General features: G+C 34.3%; 3 protein-coding genes across 3 annotated transcripts; 1 reads left to right on the top strand and 2 right to left on the bottom strand.

The window, feature by feature from the left end:
* Nucleotides 1-3,495: 3,495 nt before the first annotated feature.
* On the bottom strand, nt 3,496-6,190 carry LOC120575975 (uncharacterized). Its single transcript, XM_039826908.1, has 5 exons — nt 5,771-6,190; nt 4,758-4,790; nt 4,353-4,631; nt 4,170-4,277; nt 3,496-4,098 (listed from the first exon to the last, which is right to left on the bottom strand). The coding sequence occupies exons 1-5, from the start codon at nt 6,188-6,190 to the stop codon at nt 3,703-3,705; spliced, it is 1,236 nt and encodes a 411-aa protein (XP_039682842.1). The 3' UTR covers nt 3,496-3,702.
* A 364-nt stretch (nt 6,191-6,554) lies between these two features.
* LOC112422745 (uncharacterized) lies at nt 6,555-7,397 on the bottom strand. Its single transcript, XM_024786377.1, has one exon. The coding sequence runs from the start codon at nt 7,395-7,397 to the stop codon at nt 6,555-6,557; it is 843 nt and encodes a 280-aa protein (XP_024642145.1).
* Nucleotides 7,398-9,394: 1,997 nt separating this feature from the next.
* Nucleotides 9,395-11,963, top strand: LOC25495871 (tyrosine-specific transport protein 2). The gene is made up of 2 exons (XM_013596128.3): nt 9,395-11,018; nt 11,449-11,963. Exons 1-2 carry the CDS (start codon nt 9,505-9,507, stop codon nt 11,525-11,527), a joined length of 1,593 nt encoding a protein of 530 aa, XP_013451582.1. The 5' UTR covers nt 9,395-9,504; the 3' UTR covers nt 11,528-11,963.
* Nucleotides 11,964-13,339: the final 1,376 nt, after the last annotated feature.

Consider the following 13,339-nt stretch of genomic DNA (forward strand, 5'->3'; position numbering starts at 1 on the left):
GCAGCTAGAACCATATGACAAAAGAAAAATACCAATGAGTTTACTTTTGTTCCTCTATGTCATGAACATCCATTTTGATTATTCAATGTGTTAAAATTATGAAAATATTTTTGAATGTACTTTTTTCTTAGTTAATTTGATAATTGAATGTGTCATTTTTTTAGTTAATTTATTCTTCGAATGTGTCTTCTGTTAATCAGTTTAATTTATAAAATTACTAAGGAATGAAAGTTAATAATCGAATATGTCTTTTTGGAGGGAGAGTACTACTTGTCTTTAATCCAATTGTATTGATCAAGTACCACTTGTACTTATTTCTCCTTTTCTAATAAAATCTTTTTGCTATTCAAAAAAAAATTGATTATGGCAAAATCATGTAAGGGTGTTTTGGTAATTTTAATACATTCTATGATTATGGTGACATCGTCTTCACATTTAACCATCAAAATAGTGATTAACTTCTCTTGGATTGGTTTGCATTTCAAGGAATCTCACTATTTTTAAAATTAGGTCATCTTTATGAATTCCACGTATATTTTGTAGATCTCATAAATTTTAGAGTCTTGCTAAGGGTATTATTGTTTAAGAAATTTTGCATATGCCAAATATGGTATTGATGTAGTGAACTGAATTTTTCAATGGTTATGGTCGTAGTGTCCCATTGTAAGTGCTAAATTTTTAATCGAATTTGAAAGTTAGTCGAGGTATCAACTAATAACTCTCAACAATTATTCTCCTTCTTCAGTTGTGGCCTATGATTCTTTAACTACTCCAAAGAGTGTTAAGTACATTATTTTTGGGGATTTCAAGCTACTAGACTAAGAAACTCGTAAATGAAAGATAAAATACCAAAAGGTAAAGGGGCAAAAAGCATAAAATGATTTGTTTGATTGAGTTTGTGTGTTGAAAAAGTTTACAAGTTTAGTATTTATAGGAAAACACTTGTTCGGATGGCTCAAACGATGGGTTGGTACCCCCCATGTTTGGCTTGAGTATTCCACTTTGTGACATATTCCGTTGATATTTGCTACATGTGTGTAACTTTCTCTTATAATGTGGTATCGTGCTCATAACCTCCGTCAATTAGTAGCGTATAGACATGAAACACGAGTTAATTGTTCAATTGTCTAGTTTGATTGAGTTTTGACTAACTTTGATGTCCCCATGACCTTCGTATACCTCATTAAACTTGAAAAAGATTCTATTAACATGTATTTAGATGTATTTGTACCCAACACGACTAGCCCTATTCATAGGCCAACGGTGCGACGGCCTAGGGCCCTGCTTTGTAGGGGGCCAAAAAAAATAATTAGGGAGGTAGTGTATATAGTAAAGCTTAGTTTTATGGGGGTGTATATAGTAAAATGTATAAACGGGCCCTAACAAACATAAGGCCGACAACTTTATTTTTTGCAAAACTACTTCAAAAAACTTCAAACTCTAACATACTTACGTCTAATTGACCTTCGACTTCTTCTTTTTTTGGAATTTCTTTTCTCACCCTATTCACTTCTCAAGCGCCTTCAAATTGATCATTTTTTTCGTTTGAATTTTATAATACCAATTTTATTTGTTGTATTTCGGATTTATAATCTAAATTGTGATTAACTAGTTTTTTAAAAACAGTGACAAACTATTAAAATGAAAAAAATGGAAATGACAATTTATAAAGACATAATGCAAATTGTCAAGAATTGAACACATTTTATTATCTGATCAAAATTCATAAGAATCAACAATTTTTTTATTGTTGTTTATATGACAATTACTTTAGTGACGAATATATTTGAGGAATTGAAGACATTTGCATCCCAAAATGCTCGAAGAAACTGCAATCTTATGACTTCCCGATAAAAGTAAAGCTTCTTTTTTTTTGTTGATATTTTGTAAAACACTTGTAGATTCTCAATGGTGATCTATATATCCTAGTTTTATTAGGGTTGGTTCTTTTAGATACGTTTGATATGCCTCCATATCGTATTACTTGGCTTTGTTGGGTTTGGTTTGGCCCCCCAACTTTTTTGTTTTGTTATTCTTTTTTATTAGTATTACATAGGGTGAGGTGCATTTGACACTCGATGTTTTAGGATGTCATCATAATTGGGATTTCAAAACATTTTATTATGGTAACTTGGGGTGCCAACATAGTTGAAAAGTCAACTGACATAATTAATATGTATCACATTCATCTTTTATCAAGAAAATAAATTATTAAGCCTTCTGTTCCAAAATACATGTCGCAGTCAACCACTGTACACATGCCAATACACAACTTTGACCATTAATATTTTAATTATGTATAATAAAAAATTATAAAAATTTGATATGTTGAAAATATTCCTCGAGAAAAATCAAAAAACATTTTACATGCTAACATTTGTATTTATATATTAGTGAAAAAATATGGTCAAATTAAGCTATGTGAATAGTGCACATTATTTCTTTTTTTGGTGGTGGCCTAACTTTGAACCCTGGACCTTGCATATATTAAATAGTGCACATTATGTGAATAATGCACATTATAAAATTGCGATATGTATTTTGAAACGGATGAGATATTATTTAAGGGGTCATTTTCTCAAAATTAGCCTAAGACCCACAAAATGATAGAAACGACCTTGGTACCCATATGACCTGCCATCTACTAAAAGAAATATGTCTAACCCTAAATTGTCTGTCTGTCGATCTCAACTAACATGTATTTGTTTTGTAAACAAAATGATTAAAGGCATTATAAAATGAAAAAAAAATATCATATAAAAAGTAACATAATTTTTTAAGGAAAATTATTGGTTGTCTTTGTTATGTGTAAAAAAAAAAAAAAGTAAGTAAAAGGAAACGAAGTGAGCATTTCATATCTAACAAGAAGTTCTCATAATTTATGTTTTTTTTACTATATTAATAATAAAATATTAATAGCCATAATTCTTTCTTTTCAATTTTTCCTCTTTCACATCATATCATTATATTTTTTAAAAGACAAAAATGGAATTTATTACCAAATTAACACTACAAAAAAAATTGGGAGTAGAGACGGGCAAAATCTGTCTCGAAAATGAAAAAAAATCTGTCTCTAATGTCTTAGAGACGGAATCAGAGACAGAACAAGGTTTGTCGTTGTTTTTGTCATCTCTAAACACTGTAGAGACAGAATAAATATGTCTCTAACAAATAGAATCCGTCGCCCACACTTTTCTGAAAGTTAAGCAGAATCCGTCTCTGCAGAGACGGAAAATACCGTCTCCAATATAAATAAACCGTCCCTAAAATTTTGTCACAAAAGTTAAAATTTCCGTCTCTATTAATTAATATTCCATCTCAACAGAGAAAAACGGAAATTCCGTCTAAATTTTTTTTTTTTAATATATTTATTTGACTCAATATTCTCACTATTTAGTGTTAAAACAATGTTTAAAAAATTCATTGTGTTTGCTACATTTAACTCAAACTTTCAAGAATGTCAATAATATTTTGATACCCATCAAATTAGGAGACTTCATAAAAACAAAATATTATCACAAAATATTAAAGGTAACTAAACTAAAGTTTATCATCAATCCACCTAGTAGTTACCAAGATAAGTTTACCATCAATCCACTTAGTAGTTACCAACATAAAGTTGTCTAAAATATAAAAGACCATGATATGTTTGATCTAACAAAAGATACCAAAATAAAAGCAACCAAGCTAAAGTTCATCTATCTAGTTGTCACCATTATCACCTTCTCCTTCCGGCATAATTGAAGTGTTCATATTAGGCACAATATTCCCAATCATTTGCTCCAAGCGCTCCATCTTCTGTTTTAGCGTTTCTTGTTCAAGATTTTTCTTTTCAAGTTCAGCGGTTAATGCTTCAATCTTAGCCTCCATAGCAGCAACTTCTTTAGAAGAAGGTACATCGGTAGAAATTGAGCGTGATGGTCTCAACGATTCTTTGACAACAACAGCTTGAGATCCTAATCCAAATATGTGCCCCTTCTTGTTAATGCCTCCAACAATTTCCATATAAATATCATTGTGAATTTCTTCAGTAGGTTGTTGACTACTAATCTCACCACTTTGAGAGTGTTTCTCAAACATTTGAGTTTGGTACATTTCCTGCGAAAAAGAGTTACTATTAGTAATATAATTTAGATATATGAAAGAAAAAAAAATGCGTGTATACATACAGCTATCCTAGCTTGTGTTTCATTAAACCACCCATCTGGTTTCCCTTTTGGTCTATGAAGTTTGTCGTAAATCTCAAACCATGTTGGTTCCCTATCCAATTCCACTCTCTAAAACATAACCAACAAACAACAAGTTAGTATGAACATTTTTACACTGTAATTTAAACAAAAAGAATCACTAACCATTTTTTTGCTATGCACTCTAGCAGATATGGATCCTCCACTATGCACATTGTGCCCAACTTTAGACTGCCTATTTTGTTTATTAGTCATAGAATTTTTTTGCCATTTCTCTTCTTTCCATTTAACCTCCAATTGTTTCAAGTTGTCTACACCAACCCATTCACCTTTATCATCACCACTACGCACCTTGAACAAGGCATTTTTTAATGCCAAAGACCCCCTACTATTAAAGCTCTTTTTAATGTTAGCTTCATCATTTGCAAGCCACTTGAATTTAGCCTACAAACAAAAAAATGTCATGAAGCTATGTACTTGAAAAGGTAAATCAACCTAAGTAACAATGAAGCTTCATATTTAATATCATATAAATGAAATAGGTTAAAACAACATATATCACAAAAATACCTTAAAATCATTAAACCAAAGCAACGGTACTTTCTAAAAAGTGGGGGAAAAATGAAAACTTTCAATTTCAGAGACGGAATTCTGAGACGGAAATAGTCAAAGACGGAAACTTTCTGTCTCTACCAGAAGTTTGACTATTTCAATAACTATTTGACCATTTAAAAACGGACTCAGAGACGGAATAAATTAGATACGGAAATAAATTGTCTATAATTTCCGTCTCTAAGTTACCTTTTATAGAACAAATCATAATCTAACAATTTAGAGACCGATTTAGAGACGGAAATATTTTGAAACGGAAATTACCGTCTCTAAAACCGTCACAAAATCATTGATTATAATTTCCGTCTCTAAATTCTTTTTTCCGTCTCCAATTCCGTGTCCATTAGAGACAAAAAGTAATCCGTCTCTAAATTCCGTCTTTATTTCAGTTTTTTCTAGTAGTGTAAAATGATCTTCCTAGCACAAGGTGTATCAAGGAAGAACAGAATAATCTGAACAATATTTACAAAACAAAAAAATGGTCAAAAAACAACAAAAATAACAACTAAAGAAATAACAACTAGCGATCGACCGTCCAATAATTTCTTTTTTTATAAGCCAGGAGAAAGGACGGACATCAAGAGAAAGCAACAACATCCCAATTAGGTTTGCACTCCGAAGAACCTCCATCCTATACCGCCAATCTCAAAATTTTATTAAAAAAAATGGGAAAAATATATACAAGAGGGGGACCAGACCAAAACCCTCAAAACAAAAAAGAAAAGGAAAGAAAATCAACATAATAAGGGAATCTATGAGTAGCGGACCACGTCTATCTCTAAAGAAGTCAAAGCGTAAAGCAAGTGATAAAGCAATCAACCACAAAAAGGCCTAAACTAGCCAACATATGAGAACTAAGGCAAGTAGCATTATTTTGATTTGGTAATTGATGGTGACATTTCTCTCCGCTCACTTAATGCATTCCTAAAAATCGAAGGTGGAATGTTCACTGGATTATTTGAGTGATAAACTTGAATAGGCATATCTCCTTGATCACCTAAACCATCACTGCAAATGTTATTCACAATATTTGCACCAATATTTTGCTGACATTGAATCTCCTTGAAATCCATATGAGCGTCCCTTTCTTTTCTTTCATTTCCTTTGAGATCACTGTTTTCTGCATTAATCAATGGGACAGTGCCATGAATATTACCCTTCTTAGCTCTTTTCCCTAACTGTACAAATAATTCAGACCTTAATGTTGCTTCAAAAAGCAAAGAATCTCGAGGCCTGCTTGTGGAAAAATTTGCATTTATTGCAGTGTCTAAGTCTATTTGTTTAGCCTTGGTGTCTTGTTTTTTATGATATTCAACATCATGATTATTAGAAGTGTGTCCAGCTAGAGAAATCTCTTCATTTTCATTATCTGATGTGTCGACTTCATCCATTATTTTCTGTTTTTGTTTCCTTGTTAAGACTGACATGAAATCTTCCTTAGCTACTCGTTTATCATATTGCCGAATACGTTTCCACAATTCTAAATCATGTTGAATATTTTCGCTGGGATGAACTTCATGCTATTGTGCAACGTCAACCACATGCTGAATACGTTTCCACGATTTGTTTTGTGTCGTGACAAACATCTGAACAAAGAACGGGCTGCTAGCATTTGCAGTGTGGGCCTGAATATGGGACTCATCTTGCACGTCATCGTGCTCAACAGGAAATTGAGAAGGATAAGTATGAAACTCACAAAATATTTAGAGGGTACTTCTATCGAACACCTTCACTCGAATATTCCAGTAGAAAAACTCACTGAGGAGTTGGAGAGGGTACCCTAGAACGGGTGCTATACGGCGGCTTCCCATCAAGAAGTTCTGGTCGCATCATTTGTTTTTGCTTCTTTGTCAAAACTGCAGTCAATAGAGGATCTGCTGCCGCTTTTTTATCATACTCTTTGATATGTTGCCAAAGGTCCAAGTCATGTTGAAGCCTTGGAGGAACACGTTGTACAGTGACATCAACATTGGGTGTGGTGTAGCTACCTATCATTGCGAGAGGACTAAGCCACCAGCCATGATAATTGAAGCGAAAATGAACAAATTTTGCTTTCAACCACGAGAAGGAAAGTAACTTAATTTTATCCACTAATCGCATTATCGAGCATTCTTTACCGTTGAAAGTCCTGCTATTTCTTTCTTTCCATATTTCCCACACAATAGCAAACCAAATAACCTGCAAGATAGATTGTCGCACCTTAGAGCCACCACCGCCAAAACTGAACTGAGGGAAATGATCCGTTGCATAATACGGGAGGACCGAAGAGATACCAACCCATCGAATAATAAAGTGCCAAACAGAACCAAAAATGAAGCAATGTAAAAATAAATGAGAGGCAGTCTCCAGAGAGCCACACCTACTAGCACACAGACAAGAATTATTATTTAAAACACCACGCCGATTCAGGTTATCCTTTGTTGGCAACCTATTACGAAACATCCGCCAAGCGAAAATCACAACATTCAAAGGGACATCCTTATGCCAAAGCAACTCAACATCCACCGGATCAGTGTCAACAATAGTCTGAGCAGTTAGAAAATTATAAGTGCTACAAACTAAAAAAGCATTAGATGTTTCCAAATTCCAAAGCCACATGTCCTCCTTGTCAACCTGCAAAGTCACAGTTTGGACTAATAATCTAAGTTCCCCCACCTGCTCCTCTTCAACACAAACAACCTCCGCCTCCACTTCCACACCTCACCGTCCTCCCCCCACCCCAACTGAAACATATCAAACACCGACAACAATTTAGACACCGCCAACTCAAACAATCTACTGAATCGTTCCCTAAAAGACACACCACCTACCCACACATCCGACCAAAAAAGGTATGTTTCCCATTCCCCACAAGGTGACAGACATGATCACTAAACCGCTCCTCCCTACGCAAGGCAACGATGTTGCGCCACCAAGCCTAAGCATCCCTCCCACCTTCCAATAACCGCCCTCCTTCCACACCATCCCTCGCTGATATCACCCTATACCACAAACTCTCCTTATCCACCAACAACTGCCAACACCACTTCCCCAATAAAGTGCAATTAAACTCTCTAATTCTCCTTACCCCCAAACCACCAACCTCTTCAAACAAACAGAGTTCCAATCAACCCAAGTTATTTTCCTGTGGTCGTCACCCCCCCTCCCCAAAAAAAAAAAAAATTAAAATAGATTCAATAGAGGAGACGATACCTGATGGAGCCTTAAGAAAAACAAAGAACATAAATAGGCATAGATGACAGGACATACTTCAACAAAACCAGACGACCACCCAAAGATAAATGTTTAGAATTCCACCCCGACAGTCTAGATTTAATACGGTGAATCAACGGTTCACAAAACACCAAACGTCATGCATCACCACCTATAGGCAACCCCAAGTACACAAAAGGGAGGCATCTGACCCTGCATTTCAATACTAATGCTGCCTCGGATAACCAAGAGTCTTGGACATTAACACCAACCCCTTTGTACCACTCTAAAAAATTTCAGTTAACCAAATATATGGTCTGTGTGACCACACTTTTTAATTGCGTGACCACTTTTTTTCCAGAATTTATTTGGTTAACTAAGTGAAAAAATAGTGGTCACGCGCATTTTAGTTGCGTGACCGTATTTTTCTGCTTCTAAATAGTGATCACGCAACTGAAAAAATGTGGTCACACAGACCATATATTTAGTTCACTAAAATTTTCGAGAGTAGTACGGAGGAATGTACATATTAAATATTAAAGGTGTCTGCCAATCTTTATTCCAATTATATGTTGGGAGAGAAACACTAGAGCAGAGACAATCGCAAAGTTACTATGCTTGCATAATTGTACAAAATGTTAATATTTTTAATTGGAACTTGGTCCCAATGCATGTGTATATCACTATGAGACCCACACTCGTGAGTATCTGACTTGGACTGCGTTGGTTTTTTGTCCTATAAGTCACTGAATCTGAATTTCATTTCTTCCACAAAAGGCTAAAAAAAGGAAAACCTTTCAAAAAATAAGTGTCGCATATACTTATTTCATTACACTATCTTCTATTGATCTGATTGAAATTCACATGGATTCCATCAATTTATGTGAGGTCCATTAGTTTTTGATAGAACTCATAAATTTTAATCAATAAGATAAAGTGGGTTGAAATAAGTATGTTAAATAGTGTGTTACAAGCTGCTCTATAAATACAAAGTAGAAAAATATAATAAGGAGATTTTATCTCTTGAAGACCAAGTTGACACCAGGAAGATTCGAACAAGAGATCTTAAGGAGAAGCACACACAACATTACCAAACCAACCCAAATGAGTTAAGAAGCACTCGATCTTTTTCCTCACTCATGCAATCAAGATACTGATAGCCATCCGATTTTGATCAAATGAACTTAAAAATAAATATTTAATTTTATCTTATAATTCCAAACTTACCAAACTGAAATCTCAATCGTCTAATCATGATCAGACGAGACGGTCAAAATGCTTGCCCGTCCGACCGTAAAAAATTTGGTGACTGCACCAAATCCTGGTTTAGGGTGGTAACACTAGTCTAACACCTAGGCTTCTGTTGCATTTGACTCAAAGATTCCCTGACACAAAGCCAGGTTGGTTCGTGTGTTATTGAGATTCCACTTTCAAACTCTCACTGTCACACACACACACAGTTTTGTTCCATCATCATTCACTTGTTCCTATTCACACAAAAATTTCCACCAACATGCAACAACAACATCTTCATCATCTCCACAAAAACCTCACATATCCAAAACCAAACATCCTAGTCCATAAAAAAATCCATTTTCAAACCAAAAAATTCATCACTCACAACACTACTACTCTCACAACCAAACCCTCAAATTTTCTTCATATCAAAAATAGGGTTATTGCACCTGAAAATGACACCAATATTAATGTTGCTGAAAATGACACCAATGTTAATATTGATGTTAATGTTGAAAATGAAAACTTTATCAAGAAGAATCAATGTCCTGAGAAAAAGAGTTTCTGGGGTGCAGTTAGTTTGATAATTGGTGCAGCAGTTGGTCCTGGAATGTTAGGTTTACCATCATTGACAATAAAATCAGGACCATTACCATCAACAATCATAATCTTGATTTCATGGCTTTATGTAATCTCATCAATAATTCTTGTAGCTGAGCTTTGTTTTGATGCAATGGAAAATGATAATGTTGATGAGGTTAGTTTCACAAACCTTGCAACAAGAACATTAGGTCAAAAATTTGGTTCATTTGTTGCATTGGTTTATACAAGTTTATGTTTTTCATTGCTTGTTGCATGTGTTGCTGGTATTGGATCAATTTTAGCACCAATTTTTCCAAAATTCAGTAGTTTGGTTCTTCATTCATTGTTTCCATTTGTTGTTGGAACATTGATTGTGTTTTTCCCTTTCAACACTATTGATTTTGCAAATAGGGTTTTGTGTTTTTTCATGCTTGTTTCGATAACCGGATTGGTTGGAATTGGAATTGTTGTTGCTAGAGCTAATATAATAAGCTCTTTTGCTTCAATTTCATGGAAATTTTCGTCGATTTTGCCGATTATACCGGTTGCTGTGTTAACATTAGGGTTTCATGTGATTACTCCTTTTATATGTAAAATTGCTGGTAATACTATTGATGAAGCAAGAAAAGCAATACTGATCGGCGGTGTTGTTCCTTTGGTAATGGTTCTGTCATGGAATTTGATAGTGTTGGGACTTGTTGGAGCTAATAAAGGTCCAGACTTTGTTGGTGATCCTATTACCCTTTTGCTTTCTGTGAATCCTTCTGCTTTATCTGCTGTTCAAGGATTTGCTTTTTCGGCTATGGCGACCAGTTTGATCGGTTATGCTGTGAGTTTGCCTAAACAGATTCTTGATACTTTGGAATTGGTATCTGGAAAAGGTGATGATAATGAGTATGGAAAGGGAAGAGTTGGATCAGTTTTCTATGGTGGCAACGGCGGTGATGGTGTTGGTTATTCTGGGAAGGTTGGATTTGGAAGTTCAACAGATTTGAGTGAAATCAGATTGAATGAGGAAAGATTTGATGGAATTAAATTGGTTGTAACATTGTTAGTACTTTGTTTTTCGGTGTTGATAGCTTCGTATTTTAGATCTACTTTTTCGAGAGCTCTTGATTTTGCTGGTGTTTATGCAAATTGCTTTCTGTTTGGGATTATTCCTCCTGTCATGACTTGTATTCATCAACAATCCAAGAAGGGGAAAATCAGGTATGGTTTAAGTTTTTCAAATGATGCTAATTAGAATTACACATTGATTTCACAATGTGAAGTACTGACACAGGCACGAATACCAGACACGACACTGACACATTGACTCCGATAATAATTTAAGAAAGTGAACTTGTTGAATGTAGTCACATGTGTCGGTGTCGTGCCAGTGTCGGGCACTGTGATGTGTCTGACAGCCGACAATCATTCAAAGGAAAGGCACAATGTACCTATGCATTACTGCCCTTCATATCGAAGGCGTGTCCGACTGACATGACACCGTCACATGTGGATTATTCCATATTTTAAAATTACTAGTGTCGACGTGTCAATATTCATGTTGTGTTCGATGTATGTGTCAGTACTTCATAGCAGTGTGAATGAAAAGGCTGCGGTTACTGATTTCTAACTGTAACAAATGATTTTGCAGGCCATCTTTCATTCCAGGGGGAAATGTGACACTTCTGCTGCTTTTCACTGTCTCAGTCATTTTGGGAATTTGGCATTAGATGTTCTTCAAAAGACAAGGCTTAGAAGGATTTGGTTTAGCTGCAGTGGAAGTACTCCGCCGTCACTGCAATCGGTAAATTTCAACTTCCGAATTGAGATTGGAAGGTTCATATTTCAAATTTGAATTCAAAATATGACTTGGTTATGTCGGAAATCGGAATATAAGTCATCTAATCTTAATCCAACGGTCGAGTTCTCTGAATACTTTAAATGAATAGTATTTCGACAGTAGACAATTCGGATTCGGCCTAGAAATAGGACAGATTCTGTATGGAACAATAATGATGTAGCTCATTCTGTCAAGCATTCAAGCCATTTTCATCCTTTTTTATATTCCAATAGTTTATAATTAGTAAAGGTGGCTATCATATAATATGATTCATATTGCATAAAGTAAACAGGATTTAATAAAGAAACTATATGATTGTCAGATAATGGAATACATGTCACCAACACAAATTAGATTTCAGTGAGATTATGTAGTTTTGTCTCCAACTTATTATAATTTATATCTCTGCTATAATTGCATTAGAAATACACTTTAGAATATTCTCTTTATAACACTATGCATGTTAGTGGCTGAAATTTGGACTTGGATTGGATCTGGTTTTCACCTTTGATTACTTTGTCAAAAAAATTGTAAAAAAGTCTTAAGTCCTAGCCACTTTTTTTCTTGACTAGGTTGTAGCCACTTCATGATTGTGGGTTCTAAGGAGTATGAAATCACTGTATAATGTGTTTTATGTTGGGCCATTTAGGACGAGTTGTGCATATCATTAATTATATTAATCATATAATGATTTGAGGTAATTATTTATCTCAGACTACTTACTTGTTAAGTGTTGAAATTTCAATATTGTAAATTTGTTATATCAAGAGTTACTTGTGTAAAAAACAGATTAAAGTTACGTACAATACACCAAATGGTAGAACCGTTTCTTGAATCCTATTGCAGGAGCTTTAGTGCACATGGCTACCCTTTTATAAATTTGTTATAGCAAGAGTTACTTGTTAAGGGTTGCAATGAGAGGGATTTATGCAGCACTTTCCCTAACAAATTAAAGAGAGATAGAAGGGAAGAAAGAATGAATACATGTCTCGTACGTGCAACTTAAATGATAAAAAAGTTTTAGGAATATTTGAATTGCTACAAAGCGGCTCAAACCCGCAATTTCTCACTTCTAACACCGTCGGTGGTAAGGGTGTACACTAATACATTGAATTGGATCGCGTTTGATCAAACTTTTATCCGATATAATCAAATATCTTCGGTTCAAGTTGGTTAAAATCTCATAAGTTTTCTTTCAAACCCAAACCAATCGAACACACCGACAAGTATGTTGGTTCGGGTCGGGTAATTTTCTCATAAAACATAAATATGATTGGGTAATCATACTTTTCAAAATTCAAAAATAAATCAAATGCTTTTTATTTCACTAAAATGCTTGTACCTACCTACAAAAGATTATCATTTGAAATTTCAACACTTAAACTGAATTTAAACACTTTTAAATTAAATTCATGAGATGTTAGCTCCGTCAAAAGAGTTTTACGTTTTAACTAAAGGGATGAAGTTCAAATTCCATATAAGTCAATTGTAAAATGATCATTATTATTTCCATTGTTAATAATAATAGGTTATCAGTTCCTGATAAAAAAACACTTTTAAATTCATTATTCATAAATCCGTCAACAAAAAAAGAACTCAAAATTTACAATTAATAGATAGATTAGGTTCACGAATATAAAATCATAAATTTTTATCCTAACCGAACCATTTTAATGTTTGTCAAAAAAATTCATATTTGATC

Source organism: Medicago truncatula, chromosome 6 (genome assembly GCF_003473485.1).
Source record: "Medicago truncatula cultivar Jemalong A17 chromosome 6, MtrunA17r5.0-ANR, whole genome shotgun sequence".
NCBI lineage: Eukaryota > Viridiplantae > Streptophyta > Magnoliopsida > Fabales > Fabaceae > Medicago > Medicago truncatula.

Coding starts and splice junctions, on each gene's coding strand:
- LOC120575975 (XM_039826908.1), bottom strand. CDS start 6,190: ATGGATGAAGTCGACACATCAGATAATGAAAATGAAGAGATTTCTCTA. Junction 4,791..5,770: donor AAGGAGATATGCCTATTCAA/GTTTATCACTCA, acceptor CCCACTTTTTAG/AAAGTACCGTTGCTTTGGTT. Junction 4,278..4,352: donor GAGTGCATAGCAAAAAAATG/GTTAGTGATTCT, acceptor GTTATGTTTTAG/AGAGTGGAATTGGATAGGGA.
- LOC112422745 (XM_024786377.1), bottom strand. CDS start 7,397: ATGTGGCTTTGGAATTTGGAAACATCTAATGCTTTTTTAGTTTGTAGC.
- LOC25495871 (XM_013596128.3), top strand. CDS start 9,505: ATGCAACAACAACATCTTCATCATCTCCACAAAAACCTCACATATCCA. Junction 11,019..11,448: donor TCCAAGAAGGGGAAAATCAG/GTATGGTTTAAG, acceptor ATGATTTTGCAG/GCCATCTTTCATTCCAGGGG.